This window comes from Chionomys nivalis, chromosome 7 (assembly GCF_950005125.1).
Source record: "Chionomys nivalis chromosome 7, mChiNiv1.1, whole genome shotgun sequence".
Lineage (NCBI taxonomy): Eukaryota > Metazoa > Chordata > Mammalia > Rodentia > Cricetidae > Chionomys > Chionomys nivalis.
In genome coordinates, this window is record NC_080092.1 from 57,027,955 (window position 1) to 57,049,317 (window position 21,363).

General features: G+C 48.7%; 2 protein-coding genes across 4 annotated transcripts in view; one reads left to right on the top strand and one right to left on the bottom strand.

Moving 5' to 3' along the window:
* Positions 1-13,064, top strand: part of Tlcd3a (TLC domain containing 3A) — a 28,389-nt gene extending 15,325 nt beyond the window's left edge. Inside the window, exons 1-5 of one of the 3 annotated variants that reach the window (XM_057774845.1) lie at positions 5,760-6,138; positions 6,412-6,495; positions 9,127-9,328; positions 10,829-10,924; positions 11,595-13,064. In XM_057774845.1, the coding sequence (XP_057630828.1) occupies positions 6,017-6,138; positions 6,412-6,495; positions 9,127-9,328; positions 10,829-10,924; positions 11,595-11,864 (774 nt within the window). In that variant the 5' untranslated portion in view covers positions 5,760-6,016 and the 3' untranslated portion in view covers positions 11,865-13,064. Of the gene's footprint in view, positions 1-5,759; positions 6,139-6,411; positions 6,496-9,126; positions 9,329-10,828; positions 10,925-11,594 lie in introns of those variants that run through there. The other 2 variants (XM_057774846.1, XM_057774848.1) reach the window with 2 other exon arrangements.
* A 1,154-nt stretch (positions 13,065-14,218) lies between these two features.
* On the bottom strand, positions 14,219-21,278 carry Gemin4 (gem nuclear organelle associated protein 4). Its single transcript, XM_057773269.1, has 2 exons — positions 21,229-21,278; positions 14,219-17,528 (listed from the first exon to the last, which is right to left on the bottom strand). Exons 1-2 carry the CDS (start codon positions 21,236-21,238, stop codon positions 14,371-14,373), a joined length of 3,168 nt encoding a protein of 1,055 aa, XP_057629252.1. The 5' UTR covers positions 21,239-21,278; the 3' UTR covers positions 14,219-14,370.
* Positions 21,279-21,363: the final 85 nt, after the last annotated feature.

Consider the following 21,363-nt stretch of genomic DNA (forward strand, 5'->3'; position numbering starts at 1 on the left):
AGGCAAGCACTTTATAAGCAGCCCTTTGTGGAAGTTATGGTGTTATCGACAGGATCACAGTGCACGAGAGCTAAGACTGCCTGTGGTGTGTGGCTCTGGACACTGTTTCCAGAAACCATGGACCCGGGGTGTGACTGTGCTTCCTAGAGGACTGGCTGTTTGCTTCTGCAAATAGACCAGGCTAGAACCCAGGAAGCCGAAGTCTGGAACTGGTTTAGGCAGGTTAAGGCCAATCAAAGATATCTTTAATCTAACAGGTGCTTATTATGTTAGTCAGCCTCTGTCACTGTAAAAACCAAAACCCCCAAAAGGTCAAGGCAATCCTAAAGGAGGATTCGTGTTGGCTCACAGTTTCAGAGTTTCCGCTCAGGGTCATTTGGCACCACTGTGCTCGGCTTGTGGAGAGGAAGGGAGCACACAGCCTAGCAAAGCTGCTCATTCATGGGGGGTGGGGGTCCAGAGAGGGAGAAGGAGAGGGAGGGAGAGAAAGAGAGAGTTTTCAAATAAAATACAGCCTTATGGTGACCTTATATCTAAGCCCTGCCTCCTAAAGTTCCCAGCACACCCAGCAGTCCACTAAGCTCTAAGTTCATCCGTGGATTAATCCCTGGATAAGGTCAGAGCTGAAGGTCCCACCTCTCCACATTGCTAAGCACCATGCCTTCCACACAAGACCTCTCATGGTGTCCCGCACTCAAACCAGAATACTTACTGAGAAGTTTAACAGCAGAGAACTGTGCTTCGGGCAGCCAGGAACAATAATCCCTTGTTGTCCCCAGCACATGAAGTTCTGATTCATGACTCACTTGGTTGTCCAAGCCACCCTGTGAGCAGGTAGAGACCCCCCACCCTCCACACCATGTTATAGTGGAGCTGAAGTTGTTTTCTCCGTGTTACACAGCTTATTAGTTAGTTCCAAAGCCAGAATAGGATTCAGGTTCTCTGAACCCAACCTCAGTGCGTCTGCCATGAATTCCTCCCAGATAGTCACTACCACCTGCGCAGACAGGCGTCCATCAGGGCAGGGCTGTACTGACCCGGTGTTTATTGAGTGCAGAGCGCAGGAGAAACTAAGAGGAGAGTGATTAATTTCTTCCTAGCCACACCCTCAGCCCTAATGGCAAGTCACCTCGTTTCTGCCATGTGGCTTTTGTGGGTGTTCACCTAAAGGAAACAATGGTTTACAAAAGGCTGTCACCTCTTCCTCTTTGTGTGCCTCACTGCATTTTTCTTGGTGGCTCCAACCCTTTGCTCTTGCTTAATTGTTGTAATTATCTCTCTATGTATACTTGCCCTTGACTTGAGACAGACCTTGGTTTATTCCCTAAAACTCTATTTTTGTCTCTCTAAAAATATATATTTATTTTAATTGTGTGTGTGTGCATGTGTGTGCGTGCATGTGTGTGTGCGTGCATGCGTGCGTGCGTTTGTGTGCATGTGATGCAAGTGCCCTCACAGGCCAAAAGAGCTGCAACTGAAGGTACACATGGCTGTGAACTGCCCTGTGTAGGTTCTGGAAACTGACCTCATGTCTTCTGCAGGAGCAGTGTGTGCTCTTAACCACTGAGCATCTCTCCAGCCCAACTTGGTCTCTCTTGATCGTCTTCCTGTACCTTCATCTCCTGGCCTCTTCCCATCAGTTATCTTCTGGTCCTCCTTCCTACTCTTTCTCTGTTTCACCAGTCCCTAAGTAACAAAGAAATGTGGCCCCAAACAAAGTAACTGACTTCAAGATTCCATCTATAACTAACTGACTTAAGATTCCATCTATAACTGATTGACTTAAGATTCCATTTATAACTGACTTCAAGATTCCATGTTCTCTATTAGGGTTTTAAAAGGATAATATGAAGACAGGGGTGGCTCAGGCCTTTAATCCCAGCACTCGGGAGGCAGAGGCAGGTAGATCTCTGAGAGTTCCAGGACATCCTAGTCTATAGAGTGAGTTCCAAGACAGCCAGGGCTACAAAACAAAACAACAACGAAAAGCATATGTATGGATGAGACCTCCAAGTTCTCATTCTGGAGTTCAAGTAAAGGTGTTTGTGTGTGTATCTCAACTGTTTCCTTGTAGGAACATTTTCCTGGACAGGAAGCTGATCTCTTTGATGAAGGGGAGTAGCCCACACAGCACATATACGGTAGTCGCCTGGGAATTCACAAATATTTCACGATGAAGCAGATATTTTCAGTTTGTATCTGGGAAGCAGTCATGGGGAGAGTGGGGAGAGTTTCTGTATCCTGTCTCCTAATGATGTCCGAGCAGCCTAAGGAATGGGATAGAAAATTCAAAATGGAAGACAATATACTCCTCACACAGCCCTCCCAAACTAGATCTTTATGAATTTCCTGTTCAAAGAGGGAGACTGTGTGTGTCTCTGTCTGTCTGTCTGTTTGTCGAGGCCAGAAGACAACCTCGAATGTCATTCTTCCAGTGCCTTTCAGCTTGTGTTTTTAAGACAGATTTTTTCATTGGTCCAGGCCTCTCTGATTGCCCCGCCTCTCTAGAGCTGGGCTTCAAGCTCACCACCTGCCTAGTTGATGTTTGACCAGGGGCTCTGAGGGTGGAATTCAGTTCTTAGAATTATGCAACAGGTGCTTTACACTCTACCCAGCTGTCTCCCCAGCTGCCCTGAGACTCTGAATCCGGCACAGGAGTCTTGTTCTATGGCCCCAGTTCACCTGGAACTTGCTATGTATTTCAGGCTTGTCTCAGACTTACTGCAATTCTTCTGCCTCAGCCTCCCAAGTGCTAGGATTACAAGTGGGTACCATCACATCTGACCCAAATTTCACTCTGGAAACCCATATAAGCAGCAAATTGTAAACCTCAGAAACCCTCCCACTGTGGTGTGAAGCTGTTGAAATAACCCTGGAACTCAAGTCAGGAGGTCCAGGTTTTAAGTGGCGTCCTTTCATTTTACAGGGTGGCAAGTCAGCTTCCCATCCACACTGAGGTTTCTTAGTGTGGGAAAAGTAATTAATCATATGCCTACCTTTGCTGTTAATAGTAATATGAGGGCTAGGGGAAAAGCGCAGGGGCTGAGAGTGCTTGCTGTGCAAGCATGATGACCTGAGTTCGAATCCCCAGTGCCCACATAGCAAGCCAGGAGGATTACAGGACTTGCTGGCAGCCAGCCTCACTCCAGGTTCAATGAGAGATCCTGTCTCAAAGAAAAATGGCAGACAGTGGCAGAGCAGGACTTTGTACTTCCTCTGGCTGTGCCGAGGTGTTATGTGGGTGCACGTGCAAGCAATTACACTACACATGTGCACATTTTTAAAAAGTAGCATTTGAGCCCATAAACTCCGTATCCCATGCTTAAACTTGCAAGTAAACAATGAGGAACAGTAGTTACATAGCTTTTACTCTGAAAGCATATTGAGAAAGGCTATTGCTCTTCATTATCAAGTTTGAAAGCAAATAGTCATTAAGCACATTGACCTTGAAGGTAGAAAGTACTAAACTCAATCCCAATTCTGCTGCCAGCAATGTGACCACAAGTAATTTTTAAATTGCTCCGGCCTGACTCTCCCTTCCCCTCCGCTCTCTCACACAGCAAGAGCTTTGAGGATTTAATTAACACAATCAAAGTGTTTGATGTGGTGCCTGGCATACAGTATAGTTCTCAACATACAGTTTAAAATATCATTCGTGCAACCCTTGAAAGGTGCCCAGCTTAATTGGACAATAAAATACAAAGACAGCTCTGGGGAGGCAGAGGCAGGTAGATCTCTTGAGTGTGAGTTCAGCCTGGTCTACATAGAGAGTGCCAGGCTAGCCAGGGCTATATTTTAGAGAGACCTTGTCTAAGGGGAAAGACAAGCCCATTAGAAATGAATTTATAAATCTGTCTGGAAGGAAACAGAAACCTTTGCGGAGGAGGAGATGTCTGGCAAGGCTTGAAGTGGGCTGGGAGTGTAGCTTGGTGGTGGAACATACGCCCGCTCAACAAGTGCAAGACTCTGGGTTAGAGACACAACATGGGAAGCATCCTTTGAAGGATGAACAGCATTTTAGATCTGTTTGTTTGTTTGCTTATACTTTGGTGCCCCCTCCTCCCCTTCCCTTAGGGCTTGGTGCTTTTGGTTCAACTTTATCATTTCTCACAGAAGTTTGACTACTGGAAAGTCAAGTTCAAATCAATACTTGTTCACTCTATAACAAATCAATCTAAACATTGTGGTGGCTTCTGTGGGCACAATGTTGGAAAGTTATTTTTCTCCTATTTCTACATATGATATACCTGTTGTTTTGTATTCATTTCATGAAGGCATGCTAAGGGTTTAGTGGCCAGCCTCCTGTGTGGTGCACTGTCCTGACCACTGGACATTGCTAGCATACTTGTTACTTGTGCTCACCTCTCCTAGCCAAGGTAGGGAGGACTTAGAACCACTTGTCACCGGGCGAGCGGAGGTGACCAGGATGCATGGATACGGTATAGAAAGTGGGATGCAGAAAGATGTTTTCCGGAGAGAATGGAAAGTTCACAGGTGGATGTTCTTTGTTCACGTGAGAGTCTTATTTGTGAGACACCCTGGTACCAAACTGGAGTCCTTTTTATTTACCATTTATGTTAGCTGTACACTGAGGAAGCAGAGATGCAGCCTGCCCTAAGTGGACAAAACTCCCGATTCCCTTTGAGCTTTGTTACTTTAATGTTAACCAAATTCCCATTAGCAACATGTAGGGAGATATGAAGAGTTGTCTTCTCCCGAATGATCACAGCCTAGCAATAGTTAAAAAATAGTAAAAATAAAAGTAAAAAGGGACATTACCTTTTTGGGGGGACGGGGAGCTCAATACATAGCTTTTGGAGCCTGTCCTGGAAACTAGCTCTTGTAGACCAGGCTGGCTTTGAACTCACAGAGATTCGCCTCAGACTCCCGAGTGCGCCACCACTGCCCGGCTAGGGAAATTACCTTTAAAGTTAAGAAAATCTCAGTCAGACTCAATTATATATAAATTGAAACAAGCAAAAGCTATGTTCGCTGTATTTCTACACCATTAACTGAATGTTAATTTATTGGCATCTAGCAGAAATCATCTGCTATTTATTTTATAGAGATCCCGGTATCAAAAGAGTTGGAAAAGCGTTGAAGGGTTTGTATCCAGCTTCCTCCTCATTCCACGATTGAGGAAATCGTGGCCCAGCTGAGATAGGCTGAGCTCAGCTGTTCCTGCCAAATCTCTCTAACGAGACTTTGGAGAGCATTTTTGATGCTGGTGACTTGAAGAGACCTGTAGTACCTTCCGATTGTCCTGGACATTAATGAATCATAACACCCACCTTATCACTCCCTCCTTCCTACATATTCCCGCATTTAAGTTAGAAGCTACAAACCAAAGCAGTCTCTCCTAAGAGAGAGTCATTTCGGCGATACTGAAACAACTGGACTGTCCAGAGAGTTTCAAGATGCTAAGCGAAAGTAGAATCATCTGGCCCAAGAACTGTTAAATAAAGGGCACAGCTGTCATCAGCACAGTTGCCAAGATTCGCGTAGTATCTGGACCCAAAGCCAAGAGGTCTACTAGTACCACAACAGGGAGGGAGGGAACGCAGGCTTTCAAGCCTTCTTCGCGATTCCGGAGAAGCCACTCCCTGATGGGCAGGAAGGCCATTTAGGACTCTCTTAGGAAGCGGCGATGCTCGGTGGATGAGGGCATACGGCCACAACCCGCCCGATCCTTCGGCCAGAGACGTGGGCTCCGTGGCGCGCATCGCGCCCTGGTGCACGTCCTGCAGGGAGGCCCCTGCACGCGCCCGCGGTGACAGAGAGGGGACCGGGCAGCCTCGCGGCGAGACCCCGCCCCAGCTCCTGCCCGCGCCTATCGCGGCCGGCGCGCTGGTCACGCGGGGGAGCGCCGCGGGCAGGCGGCCAGTGCTGGCGGGGCCCGGGTGGCGGCGGCCGGGCGGGGCCGGCGGAGGTTAGAAATAGGGAGAGCGGGCCGAGCCGCCAAGCCGCCAGCCCCGAGCACGCTGCGCAGCGAGCCGCCGCACTCGCACCCGCACCCATGCTGCTGACGCTGGCCAGCGGCGCCCTCTTCTTTCCGGGGCTCTTCGCGCTCAGCACCTGGGCGCTGCGCCGCTCGCGGCCGGGATGGACGGACGACGATTGCCTGACGGTCGGCACCAGGTACCGCGGGGCCGACTCACCCCGCTCTGGCGGGGCGCTGCCCTCCGCTCCGGGCCTGCGTAGGGCGGAAAGGGGGCGACGGGAAGCGCCCCTCGATGCGGGGGCGGGCCTGGTCGGGAAGGGCGTGTGCTTCTCCCCGCCCGCTGCTCCTACTCGGGGCATCGCGACGCCATGGCTGCCCGGGAGAGGCAGGTTGGAGAGTGGGGCTTTGTGCTGTCCGCAGTCCTGGAGTAAGAACGCTTTCTTTGCTTTCTCTTCTCTGCCCCACCTCAGGCTGGTGTCCTCCGTTCAGGCAGTGCTGGCTACCGGGGCGGGGCTCATCATCGTCTGCTCCTGCAGCAACGTGGTCTCAGACAGGTAAAGTCTCATCCCAGGTGGAAGCATAAATACCCGGGCTGAGGACCCCCTCCCCGGCATTTTCACATTTTAGTGGCTCACAGGCACTGCCTGTGACTTCCTGGTGGAAAAACCTGTGCACCCTAATTAGTGTCCTCTCACTGCTTCCATCATTCCAGCTTAGGGGAAGCGAGGGGCGTGTGGAAAAATGCTAGAGCGAGAGACTGAGCCTGACTGAAGACTGCCGCGTTAGAGGACAGTGTGGTCCAACGGTCCCTCTTTATAAGGAGGAGTGTGGTTTTTGGTTCGTTTAAATGCTTTCACTGGATTCTCTCTCTGGAACATTCTTAGCAGAGAGAGTAGCAGTGGCTGTAGCCAACCCCTTGTATTGGCAGCCTAAGTCCACCCTCGCATTCCCTGCAGATGCTGCTCTTGCTTTTCCTTTGCTCAAGATAATGAAGCGGTTTCTGGTGCTTTCAGAAAACTGGCACATTTGTGCCCAAAGTCAGGCCAGACAAATGGGCTCTATGGCACTTCAGTGAGACAAATTAAGACCAGAGTGGGCCGTCCTGTTTAAACATGAGTAGTGGCCGTGCTTTTGCTTTATCTATACACCCGAGTAGCTTGGAACATGTGGCAATCCTCCTCCATCTGTCTCTCAAGGGCAGAATAACAGATTTGTGCCACCACACCAAGATGTATGTATGTATGTATTTGTTTATTTATCTTCCCACTTGGCTCTTTGAACCACTCTTTTTCTTCCAGAGAAGTTTAAAGGACAGGCAGGCGTCCGGAGAAAGTTGGGTAGCTTTTCCTGATTTTCCACCCTGTAGTGTCCTGTGTTCCTGCTGGAAGAGGAACCAGAGAGAACAAAACTGTCTCTTGGTGGCCTGGGATCTTACTGGGATTGACCGTGCTGTCACCATTTCCCGTTTGTCCTCTCAACGTCTTTTTCCTTTTTTTTTTTTTTTTTTTTTTTTTGGTTTTTCGAGACAGGGTTTCTCTGTAGCTTTGGTGCCTGTCCTGGAACTAGCTCCTGTAGACCAGGCTGGCCTCGAACTCCCAGAGATCCGCCTGCCTCTGCCTCCCAAGTGCTGGGATTAAAGGCGTGCGCCACCACCACCCGGCTGTCTTTTTCCTTTTGAGACACGGTCTCATTCTGTAGTTTGGACTGGCCTCAAACTCACTGAGATCCGCCTGCCTCCGCCTCCTCAGTGCTGGGATTAAAGGTGTGGGCCACTGTGCCTGCTCTTGGTAGTTATTTTACTTGAAATGGCTCTAACAAGCAATGAGTCCATTGATGGGCATTAGGTCTTGGATATTTGGGCCCAGATAGACGCTGGCTAATCAGTTTGCCTACAAGTATAGTATATGTGCCATTACTATTTACTTGCCTTTATTCCATTCTTTTTTAGATGAGCCATGTTGTGATAAGTGTGGAGCTAGTTCAGAATAGACTCTCACATGGTACCCTCCCTAGATTCCCGGTTCTGCTTTTCAGTGGACTGGCTCCTTGGGAGATCACCCAAGACAAGGTGAAAAGTACAGACTGGATCCTAGACGTGGATTTAGACTCTCTGGGGAACAGAGTGCTTCCCAAGTACTGCAGGCGACCTGATGGTTAGGTAGTCTGTACAGCATGTTTCCTCTTCTAATACGATCGCTCAAAAATGTACTATGTGAATCTAATCCTCTCTAGCATAGGACAGATTCTAATTTAAATGTTTCTTTAAATTAAGTTTCTGTATGATGCTGGTAAGTACAGGCATGTATGTTAGAACAGTAACAGACCATCATTTTGGCTCAGCAAATGTTTCACTCACACTGGGCAAATAGGAACACACATGCCCCAAATCAGTCGAGGAAATGAACATCTTTTGGCCTAGCCTCTCTTGGAATTTAGTTGCTATAATGTGGTCCTTGAAGTCCAAGCCCATTTTTAGACACACATTTAAAAAGAATTTAAGTAAATTTATTCATTTAGTGTGTGTGTGTGAACCATGTTGTACTTGTAGAGATCAGACAACTTGCAGGAATTGATTCTCTCCTTCCACCATGTCCATTCAGGGGTCATCAGGCATATTAACCCACTAGGCCATCTAGCTGGTCCCAGGCATCCTTTTATGAATGAATGGAACTCAGGGTTAACCATAAGTAAGGAAATAACATGACCAGGTGCTTCCTACGAACTTTACAGTGGGGCATGGAGAAGCAAGAGAAAATGTGTAGATCGAGAACTCTGAAACTCCAGCTGTTGAGCAACTGAGGAGTTAAACTGGAAAGGTTGGACTTGTGATTTAAAACGCCTTCCAAACCAGTTCCTTGGTGGAGCTGCTGAATCATTTGGAAGTTTATCTCCATCAAAGTCAGTTTCTATCAAAATGCTTGAAGTCTACTGTAGATAAGGAGCTGAGCCAGGCAACTGGTTACAATAAACTACATGTGTATACAGGCAGAATGGATTCCTGCTTCTACTCTCGACCCTCATAAATTTGCTTTGTAATTTAGAGACCCCCTCCTTAACTGTCTCACCCTCTTCACTGTGAACTGTCCAAAGTAATGGCTGATTGAGAAGAGAAGAGCGCCAGAGAGGAGACGCTTTGTGCTGCATCGATATTCGTGGCTATTCTCTCTCCCTGTGCTTTCTTTTAGGCACTGGCTTGCCAGAGAGTATGTCTGGTTTCTGATCCCATACATGATCTATGACTGCTATGCCATGTACCTCTGCGAATGGTGCCGAACCAGAGACCAGAAACTCAGTCGTGTCGCCATTTTCCGCAACTTCCTGATTGAAAACCGCCTAATGGTCACACATCATGCGGTCATCCTGTTTGTCCTTGTACCTGTTTCACAGGTATGGCCTCTCAGGACAGCAGCCTCAGTCACTTGAGCCGGGTGCCTTGGTCATTCCTTAGGAGTTGGGGAGCCCTTTCTTCCCTTTTGTACTATGCTGGCCCTCCTGCCAATTACTTCGTTGGGTTCAGTCTTCCATGCAAGTAGTGGAGGAAAACCATACACCTGAAATGTTTGTGACTCCTGGCCATTATTGTTAGTTTTTAAAAGGTTTCTATTGTATATATATGGGTGTTTTGCCTGCATGTATGTCTGTGTACCACTTGCTGGACTGGAGGCTGCAGAGGCCAGAACTGTTGATTCCCTGGAACTGGAGTTATTGATGGTTTGAGCCACCATATAGGTGATGGGAATTAAACCTGGGTCCTCTTGAAGAGCAGCCAATGCTCTTAACCCCTGAGCTGTTTTCAGGCTTGTTTTTTATTATTTGTTTTTAGTACAAGTAATTAAACTATCGCCTCATGCTAGGAAAGCAGTCTACCCCTCATCCTATCCCCAGCTCTCTTCTTTACTGTTTTGAGACAGTCTAAGTTGCTCAGCTTGGCCTTGCGCTTGTAGTCTTCCCATCCCAGTTTCCCATGTAGCTGGAATATGGACCTGCACTACCAATAGGCTTCAACATTATTTCTTTTAGAGATTATTTGCTTTATTTTATTTAAGTGAATGTACAAGTACCTGTGGAGGTGAGAAGTGGCTAGAAATCCGTTTAGTTCTGAATTGCCTGATGTGGGTGCTGGTAACCAAACTTGTCCCCTGGAAGAGTAGCAAGTGCTCTTAACCATGAGCCATCTGTCCAGCCCTATTTGTTTAATTTTGAGACAGGGTCTCACTATGCAGACCAGGCTGTTCTCAAATGTGTAGCAATTTTCCTGTCTCTTGAGTGCTGAGGTTAAAAGCATGCACTACCACATCCAGCATTCTATTTTCTTATTTATTTTGTATGTCTATGTATTGGTCAAGGGACAACCTGGAAGAGCCAGTTCTCTCCTTGTACCATATGGGTCCAATAGGTGGTATGGGGGGTCAGACTTAAGTCGTAAGGCTTATAGGCCATTGCCTTTACCAGCTGAGCCATCTCTTTTGCTCCAAGCCTTCTTATCCCAGCACTATTGAGCAGGTTATTCCATCAGGTAGGCTGCTACTTTAGGAAGAAAAAAAGGTACTCCATTTGGTAAGGACTTTGCCTTCCAGCACATACTTTGTTGTGCTGAATAAGCCCAGTGCCTTTGACACACAGAAGCAGGCTACTGAGTTCCTCCCTGTTATCGCTAAAATCAGATGAAGCCTGCTGTAGGACTCAGTGAGCCTGTCCGCCTTTGTCTTTGGATCCTCTCCAAGTGATTGCCAGGGAAGCAACAGGATACTTAACTGGATGGCCACTTGCCTGTTAATGGCTTTCTCCCTTCAGGGTCTCATGGTTCTCTTTTCCCTAGAGCCTTAGGATTTTCCTTCCGGTGCTTTCTTAACCTTCACCTCTCAGTCCCTTTTCTTCTCTCTGCAGAAGCTCAGGGGAGAACTTGGAGACTTCTTTGTCGGCTGCATCTTCACAGCAGAACTGAGCACTCCATTTGTGTCACTGGGCAGAGTTCTGATTCAGGTGCTTATGAGTGAAGCAGCAGATGTGAGGCGGGGGGGGGGGGGGGGGGGACAGGGGGACGACCCTGCACTGCTGCCTTGGAGAGATCTCAGTGCTAGGAGAGGAGACCCTTTGACATGGGTCCAAACCAGGCGCATGAGACTTGATCTGACCTGAGTTACACAGACACCTGGCTACAATTTAATCACTTGTTTTTATACACCTATAAGGATTTATAAGCTTAGGTCAAATCCAGCATCACTTTTGGTAAAATTACGAAGCTGTAGATGGTGACGACAGCTCAGTGGGCAAGACAGCTTGCTGCACCGAAGCAGTGTTATCCCCCTCCACCCACTAAGGGCAACATCCAAATACCAAGCCAGAAGCAAGTGACAGCTTGGTTCTTGTAAAAGCCGGGCATGGCTGTGTGCGCAGCCTCGCTGACAGGGTGAGCTCTGGGTTCAGTAAGAGACCCTGTCCCCAGAGAGTGAGGGGATGGCACCCAATGTCTGGCCTCCACAAGCACATGCATGGGCCTGTATACCTGCTTTTGTGTGTCCGAGTGTCTAGCAACTTAGCACCATGGGCCTTGACTAGTGCAAGAAGCTGCTTGACTGTGGTGAGGCTGGGTTCCATGCCTGATGACCCGTACTCCTGGTGACCTTGCGTTCTCCTTGTTTTTCTCTCGCAGCTAAAGCAGCAGCATACCCTCCTTTACAAGGTCAACGGAATCCTCACACTGACCACCTTTCTGTTCTGCCGGATCCTTCTTTTCCCCTTCATGTACTGGTCCTATGCCCAACACAAAGGAATAAGCCTGCTCCGAGTACCATTTAATATCCCTTTACACTGCAACGTGGCCAATGCCGTCCTCATCTCTCCCCAGCTCTACTGGTTCTCACTGCTGTGCAGGAAGGCAGCCCGGCTCTTTGACACTGCCAAAGCCAAAAAGGACAGCTAACTGCTCTCAGGAGTCAGGCTCTCACACTAGCTGCTGCCTCTACTCAGTATTCCTAGGACCAAACTGTGCCTGGGGGAGCTTCTGCCTTCTGGATATTGATGAGCCTCTGGATTTGAGGTTTTCTTTTTAAGAATCCCCAGTACCTTCCCCTTCTAACCTGCTCCTTTTGCAAAAGCACTCCCCCCCCCCCCCCCGCCCAGTGGTAACTTGGATCCTGTCAAACCTCCACTGCAGCAAAGTAGTCTTAATGCAAGCCTGAGGAGCCTTCCTTGGGCCTATGGTAAGAGCTCTGGGAGGTGAAGCACTGCTATCCTCACTCAGGGCAACATCCATAATACTGGGCCAAAAGCAAGTGACAGCTTGGTTCTTGAAATAGTGTCATTTTTTCCAACACTAGGAAAACCATTGTGGGTGTGTAGTCTTTTACTGTTTACTAGACAGCCCTGGTCCTCTCATTGGTTTATCAACAATGAATTCTCATCCTACTGACTTCCAGTCAGAAGGGCTCGCTGACAATGGGCAAGAGGCAGGGCTGAGAACCTGAAGCACTTGAGTAGGTCAGGAGGCCAGCAGAGGCCTGCAGCTCCGCTGGCTGACTTGGTATAAAGACCAGTAGCACAAACTTGGGAGCTTGTTGCAAGCGCTCACCAACACCATTCCCTTTTTCGCACACCCTCTCATACCCAATTTTCTGTGCCCGCATAGAAAGCTGGCCTAAAACTCCAGGGACCAAGTAAAGTGATGGCTTCTGTAGTGATTCCTGGGTCATCCCGCTCCGACACTGCCTTCTTAATTCAAGGCTGACACACATGAGGTCTCAGCCAGGCCAGTGTTCTAGTGCTTCCTGAAGAGACCCATTTGTGCTGAGTGTGCAGCCATTCAGCCACAGAAGACTAGAGAACACGGGGGCAGCCAAGCTGGCCAGAACATGTCCTGTGGACCAGTGTGGTGGCTGTGTACAGCAGGATCATCCCTCGCCACAGGCTGGGTATGAGAGGACCTGCTGCCACTTCCAAGTGGCGGCAAAACACTACAAGTGCCTTATAATTCACTGTCCATGGACTTTTAAAGGACTGGATGATTATGTCTCAAATTTTGAGTTTCAGTTTTTAATAGGTGCCACTTAAAAAACCATAAAAATGCTGTTTTGTGTTTTGTTTACTGTCATTGTATCCATAAGTCATCCATGTGGTGATTAAATTGCACTAAATTCTGTTTATTGTTAAGTGTATTGGCACTGGCTTCCTCAAACATCCTGAGATCCAGCCAGACTGGCTGCTGTGTGTGGTACTTCCTAGTCTAATCATAGAATGTGACTGACTTCCAGGCAGGCCTTACTCATACCTTAGTCCAACATGTTGGTTCAAGGTACCAAAGGATTCACAGAGCGTGCCCAGAGTTCAAGCTCAGTGTTCACTTGTAACTTCTTCCCCTGGTGAATTCCAATTAGGAGTTGGGAGGGTGGAAGCCTGCCTGTTGACCACAGAACAGTTTACTTTAGGTGGGAGAAAAGTAATAAGCCATTTAAAATGAGGGTGTGAATATGCAGGACGTGATGGGACCTTTTCTCTCATCCCCCTAAATGATACCTCCCTAACCAGTTCTTAAGAGTTGTGTAATACCACCCTAGAAACTCTTTTATGCTTCTGCATGCATTGTTACCTCTGCCATTCATTCATCAAAACCAAGGCGCCTCTCCAGGCAGAAGGTAATCACACCCCACTTCCAGGGTACCAGCTGTTCACCTGGGTGTGCTGAATGGATGGCTAACCCTTAACAGTGTTCTTGGTTAGATCCTCTTGCAAAGGTACAGGCCTCTCTGGCACATAAGTTAGAACCAGTGCCAAATGAGCCCCTTTCCACATGGGCCTTTTTTTTTTTTTTTTTTTTTTTGAGAAAACCTTGGGGGAAAAAAAGATGAAATACTAAAATGCTTATTAGCATCCTAGGCTGGCCTTGAACTTAAGATCCTTCTACTTCAGCCACCCAAATGCTGGGAATATAGGAGTGTACTGTTACCAAGACTAGCTGAAAAGAACATAGAACCTTGTATTTTTTTTTTCTAGTAGATAGCTCCACCTTTGGGCTTACTGCCAAATCTAGGTGGAGAATTTCAGTTACCAACATGTTCCTCCCCAGCTGGACTTTTTTAAACTTTCAGATCTTACTATGCCGTCCAGGCTGCCACCCTCAGCCTCCCAAAGGCTGACGTTTAGGTGTGCACTCCCACACCTGCCCCACTGGCTTGACTTGATCTTAAAGATTGCCTCAGCCCAACTTTGGAGCATATTTAAGCCCAAACTTCTGAGAAAGGCTCAAGACAAGATGAAACCCAAAAGAGTTTTATTGTAGGATGTGGCGAGTCCCTAAGAAACTACTTTCTTCACAGTGCTCTCTGTTCCTTTCATCGTGTGTATATCCTCACTAACCGTCAGGTCTGTTCTCGGCTCTGGGCCCTGCAGAAACACCATGTTGGAGGTATAGCATCTGTTCTGCCCTCCACAGGTCAGAAGTTGTTGATCTTCTGTAGCAGGGTTTGGCGCCGCTCCTCGGGGCTAATGTTCTTCGCTATAGACTTTAGGAAGCGCTGCTCATCGACCTTCTGGAGCAAGAAGTTGACAGAAGGGTTGGTCTTGCTTAGGGTTTCATAGCAGGTAAGGATTTCCAAAGCCAGCACGTACAGGGGCTCACAGACCTCCTGGGGGAGCATGGCCATGATATGCAGAACATGACAGAACATCTGGGTATACACAAACAGGGTTTCCTGAGTCAGGTCCCCCTTTTGTCCCTGGCCTTCCAACTGCATCAGCCTGATTGCATCCAGGATACCGGTCAGACTGCTACAGAGGAGTCTGACCACATGGCTCCAACCGTCCATAGGAAGCCAGTTACAACAGCTCTGGCTGCAGAGAAACTGGAAAACTCTCAAGGAGAGAACAGAGAGTTGGAGCTCTTGGGCAAAGGGCCTCAGGTTGAGCAGGGGAACAAACTGAATATACTCTAGGCTATAAGGGACATGAAGGAGCTGTTTCTCCAACAGCTTCCTTGTCAACTGCTGAAGGTACTGCCATTCCTGGGGACTACACCAAGGCATGACTTGTACCAGGGCCACCAGAAAGCCCTTGCTAAATAATCTGACCTCCTCGGGATTGCACACGTCCACCACTAAGAGGGAGAGCATCTCTTCAGAGACACTGCTGGAGATGGAGCAGCACTCCATCCAGGCAAGAAGCCCCGTGCCAGGCCCATACCCTTCATGGGCCTGAGAGGTCCACTGGGCCTCAGAGAGCTTACAGATCTCAAAAAGGGTTGCCGGCACCTCACACTTGAAGTGTCCTTCAAAGAAGTTCTTCAGTCTCAGGCCCACAGTCCAGTCTAGCAGGTCTAACTTGCGGTGGAGCCAGGACAGGGACTTGGCCCAGGTGTCTGGGGAGAAGGTCTCTGTATTGGCCAGCACGATCTCACAGAGGAGCTTCAGGATGTGGATCACAAGATCCTTGCTGTCCAGAGTGAGGCAGCGCTTCTCCCGGGGGAGCTGCCAGAACTTGCTAAAGCTATCCAGGAGTCGGCACAAGCTGAAGAGCAGCGGAAATGGGGAGCAGGTATGCAGCCAATACTCCTCCAAGCCTGCATTGGCTTCAAGGGTCTGGATGAAGAGCTTCAGACTCAGGCCTACCTCCTCCATGTCCAGCATCAAGAAGGGCAGGACAAACTCCTTCAGCACCTCATCAGGCTCCAGAAGAGCAGCAACTGGGATTCCCTGAGGTTTCACGGGGTTCATCAGGCAGCTCACCAGCTCCAGAAATTGCTTCTCTTCTTTGGGTGTAGAGAACTTTGTCCAGACAGTTTCTTTGAGGCAGGACACCATGAAACTGGTATGTGGCTTTGGCCCTTCTGTTTCTGTGAACTTCAGCGCAGGGAAGGCAGTGAGAATCTGAGCCAGGAACCTGTGAGTGCCAAGATTGGTCACAGCTATGGTGCACATCTTCTTCACCACTACTTCTGGGTAGAAGATCACCAGGCGGGCCATGGAGGTCACTGCTTTGGCCAGGCCCTGTTCAGAGCTGCTCTGTGCGACCTGGTTAAACGTTGTGTTGAGGTCTTCCTGAAAACCCTCCACGTAAACAGACAACCTGTCTGAGAGGCCCTTTGGCCCCCAACAATGCAGGACGCCAGAAAGGACTTTATTTTTGTCTGGTAGGGAGAGTTCTGCATAACATTCCAAGGTCAAGCAGATCACCTGCTTGATCTGAGACTGGGGGATAACCCTGTTAGAGTTGATGACTTCCATCACTGTTTCCAGCAGACTCAAGACCAAGTCTGGTTCCCTGAAGAGAGATCTGTTGTTAACCAGGCAGGCAACCCACTCATCTGAAAAGGCCCACTTCTTCTCAGAAGCAAAAATGTAGCACATTTCCATGTGCCGGTCCATCTTCTGCTCAATGATAGCCATGGCAATGGAGGCAGTGATGTCCTCAAGGCCCTTGTCATTCAGGACTTTGCTGGTTTTTCTCAGGAAGTCCCTGACACACTCAGCCAGTTCACAGACCACCTGCCTCTCCTCCTTGGACATGCTGGCAGTATCCAGGTAGTGCTTCAAGTTCTGGCTGAAGGAAGTCAGACTGTCACACAGCCGGTAGGTGTCATAGTTTGTCCCCTGACTGCTGTTGAGCATGTCTTGCAGTTCTGTACCCCACTCCTGCAGCAAGTTGTGCATGAGCTCAAACCCCATGAAAACAGTCTCACTGGGGAGTTTGGCCAGCGAGGTGAGGCTCACATCCCGCTCAGCCTCCTTTACCTTGTCGGCCAGGGCCTGTTGATGGTATGGGTTCTGTGTGTCCGAATTCCATACAGAGATCACTGTGGCTAGTTTGTCTAGGTACATGGTGGCAGATACCTCCTGGGGGTCATCCTCCATCAGTGCAAATACATTCAGCATGTCAGCCAAGTTAGCTAGTGCACAAGACTTCATGCCGAGGCACAGAATTCTATTTTGGATTTGTTTCAGTCCATTGAGCAGCATGGCCAACAGTGGCATGGTGGGACCTATGTCTGGGTCAGACTTAAACCTCTTTGGAGGATGGGAAAACTCATCTGAAGACGGCAAGTATTTATGGGCCATTGTCCTGAACTGCGAAAGCAAGGGGTCCTGCTGGTCACCCTTGTGCTTCATCATTTCCCACCAGACATCCAGGAAGAAGGCGACATCCTTGGAAGAAGTATCAATAGCCATGTGTTCCAAAAAGTTCTGTAGTTCTGAGCGGCAGATGGTGGTAGGCAGGGACATTAGGAGCTGAATGAAGAGTCCAGAAGCTTCCAGAGACTTAAGTAGCTCAAAAAGGACTGTGTGGTTGATGGTAGGAATCATGTTGCCCACGGAGAAGAACACATCTTCCTGCCACCGAGTGTCAGTATCAGAAGGACTGACGGGGGAGGGCTGAAGAACCTTCGCCCAGATGATGATCAGGGCTTTCTTCTTCCAGGCAAATGGCTGGGAATGTGCTGTGGCTGAGGAGATCTCCTTCAAGGCCTCCACAATGGGCTGCCCTACATGTTCCCAGTCAGACTTTGTCAGCTGTACCAGGTCTTTGGGGTGGAACAGCTGCTCGGCCATCAAGAAGCCCCCATGCAGAATAGTCATTTCCTCACAAATATTCACAGGTCCTGCACAGAGAATTCAAGAGCCAATGAAGTTTTCAGAAGTTTAGCAGAGGCTAAGAGAAACAGCCAGTGGTTGTCTATCATTATCAAGGTTAAGGACGACCTTGACTTCAATGGGAGAGGAAGAAGACGTAGTTAGTAAGAGCTCCCGAAGGGCTGGAGTCATGAGAACTTGACTGAGGAAAAAACCCAGTTTCCAAGATCTCTAGCCTGAAAATTAGGAGGACAATCGTACCCCTAAAAACAGGCAGCGAGAACCGGGCAGTGGTGGCGCACGCCTTTAATTCCAGCACTCGGGAGGCAGAGGCAGGCGGATCTCTGTGAGTTCGAGACCAGCCCGGTCTACAAGAGCTAGTTCCAGGACAGGCTCCAAAACCACAGAGAAACCCTGTCTCAAAAAAACAAAAAACAACAACAAAAACAAATAAATTGAAAATAGCCAAAATAAAAAATTAAAAGCAGGCAGAGAGGGTTTCAGAACAGGCTTCTAAATGTCTTTTTAAGTATTTTAGTTATCTGAATTCTTTGGAGCTAGAGTTACAGGTGATTGAGAGCCACCTGGTGCAGGTGCTGGGACCTAAACTCCAAGTCCTTTATAAGACCCTAATGTTTTCTTAACCTCTGAGCTCTCTCCAGCCCCCAGGACAGATTTAAAGGGGAGAAAGGCTCAGTTCTGGTTACTTGGAGTCTGACAGAACATGTAGTGATGTCCTTCAGCAATGGAGCAAGTTGAGGAGAAAAGGCCTGATGTGAGTTTAGGCAGTGCCAACACAGACAAGTTGATGGAAACCAAGGAAGTGACTAAGGTCCCTCAGCAAAGTGACGAGGAAAGCCGGACTGCTGAGGTGACAGTGCCACCAAGTATGCATTAGAAGACTTGACAAAGGGCAGTGACATGACTCTGACCATCTGCACCAAGCCTGATGACCTGAGTTTGATCCCCCAAGCCTAATTCAGCAAGAGAGAACCAACTCCTAGAAGCTGTCTTCTGACCTCCACTGATGGTACCCACAAATACACACACAGAATGTAATAAATACAAAACAAAACCTGAGCTCTGTTGGATATGATGACAGACGGAAGGACCAACACTGGACAATGAGCAGTCTTTTGGGGGATTTTACTATTTTATTTTACTTTTTCTGTTTGAGACAGGGTCTCACTATGAACTTACTGGCTTTGAACTCAGAGATCTGCCTGCCTCTGCTTCCTATGCACTGGGATTAAAGGCATATGCCAGTCGAGCCTTTGTTTTGAGCCAAGAGCCTTGCATATATACGAGGCAAGCTCTACCACTGAGGTGTTTCCCCTGCTCTGCCTTCCTTCTTCCTAAGTACACTCCTGCTAATGGGTTTCACCATTCTGGATCTTACATGGAAAAGGTTCACCCAGCGGTTTCTTCCAGTCAAAAAGGACAAGCTACTGAAGGTTCTGGCTCTATGGCAGGAACCAGGAAAGTGTTCATTCATTCATTGAGCTAAGAACTGATACATTTAAAGGAAGGCAATATCGGAGTTTAATCAGTGGGTTTAAATTCAAGCTCAGTCATTTAAAAATGTGACTTTTCACATTACCGAGTCAGTCTGCATATGTGAGACTACAATCTTCATGGTATAACCATGAAAATCACATGACACACCACATACACTAATCACACTTTTGGAAATAATTTGGAACTGTTACCTTCTGGAAACATCTTTCAGGGATGTGAGAATAGAAGGATTATAAAAGAAATCTCAACAATAATCAGACTACCAAGAGCCCGACTTAAAGGCACAATTGTTGGCAGGGACAGTCTCCTCACTCTTTTGTCTCCACCAGTGCAGAAACAAAAGGGCACAGGTCTTTATCAAAGTGTGTAATTTGGCCTAGAAACTACAGCAAGAGTGTAACAACTAACAGGTCACAGTCACTGCTCCTGATAACCCCCACCCATTCTCATGGCCCAGAGGTGCCCAACCCTTCCCTCAGTCCCTCATGCTCCCAGGAACACCTCTCCCCCACTCTCATTAGCCACGGGGTCAACAGCAAAAACACTGACTCCATTGGCCAGTTGTGGTGGCCCCTGCTTCTAATCCCAGCTCTAGGGAGGCAGATTTCTGTGAGGTCAGCCAAGGTACATCGTGACCCTGTCTCAAACCTTCCCTACCCCGGGGGGGAGGGAGGGGACGGGGGGGGGGGAGAGAATATTGACTCCAGGCAACTAACAAACAAATCTCTTGGCCACTAACCATTTACATTTACACACACACACACACACACAAAGAAAGAAATAAAAAGTCAAGGATCAGCCCGTCTATTAACCCTGAAGGCAGGGCACCTTGGCTTCCACAGTAGCAGTCAAGCTTCGAGCTAGGTTGCTATGGCAGGGTTCTTTCTGGTTCAGGTTGTTCTGCCTTCCCCCAACACCATTCCCTTATGCCTGTAAATTCCATTTTATTTTATTTATCAGCTTAGCTGAACAGATGTCTGCCGCCAAACATGTACCTTTCCGACACTTGTGTACACGCGGCCCAACAAAGTCGCAGGCTCGGTTCACAGCTAGGGGAAACTGAAAGGCTTTATCAGTAGCTGGTGCTAGGAAGTGACTGCTTACTCTGGTAGGCACTGGGCTGGGCTTGGTGGCATACTTTTTTTTTTTTTTTTTTTTGAGATAGGATCTTGTTATGTAGCCAGGACTGGCTAGAAACTATAACCAGGCTGGCCTAGAACTCTTGAGATCTTCCTGCGTCTGCCTCCAGAGTACCAGTTAAGACATAGGTCACCACACCCAGCTTTACACCTATAAAATCATTTCATCATCAAAGTAACGTCTTGAGGATTATCCTGTTTTAGAGCGGGAACCTCTAGGCCCAGACACAATTTGTGCTGGGTGTCTGAACCAGCGGAGTCAAGCCATGGCAGAACTCTTCACAGCTGCGGGGCACGAAACTACCACCATTCCAAACTAAAGAGCTGGCTAGGAACGAAGACATTTCTCCACAGAGTATTATTTGCAAATCTTGGATTACCTCCCAGGACAGCCTCCCCATCTTACCCTCTAAAGAGTATTCCTAGCAGGGTGGGGAGGCTTGGCAGATGGCCACAGATTTCTATCAACACCGCTCTCCTTCCATTCCTCGCCTGGGAGGAGACTCCAAACCAAATAGCACTCAGATTCAAAAGTGCCACCTCAGCTGCTGCAACCCCGCGCGTAAGCGAGGGCTGCGGGTCACCGGTGTGCACATGGCACCATAAGGCGCCCAGTTATGCACGTGATCTTAAAATGAAACTCCAAGCCTCTGGGAGGAAGACAGGTATCAGCATCTCTGCTGTGTGGACCAGGAGACCTGATAAGAAACTTGTTCACTGACTCGGCAGTCACCCAATAAGGAAGAACGGTCCGGACGTCCGTCCCTCCCTCCCAGCCCGGCATTTCCGAAACACGTGCAGTAGTAGCCCTGTGCACTTTCAGGGGCGCCAAGGCTACATTCGCTTGCTGTTTTCCAGTGGGAAGAGACCACGAGGGACGGAGGACCAACACCAGGCGGGGCTGCGGGTTGGAGGCCGGCCTCGCGGCAGCGGGACTCCAAAGACTCCTCAGACCCCCAGTCTCCAAAGCGGGCTCTGAATAGCGCCACTGGAGGAGCGCAGGCCTCGGCCCACCCTGGACGTGCTTTGCGGGGCGCGGCCCGAGGGCCGGAGTAGGGAAACGCGAACCCACCTAGGTCCATGGCGGCGAAGCTGGCGGCGGGACTAGACCGCCCCTCCCACTCCGAGACCGCGAACGCAGCGCCACGGCATAAAGGGCGGGGCTACAGGCACGTCACAGGCCCCGTCCACAGCGCGTCTGGGCTTC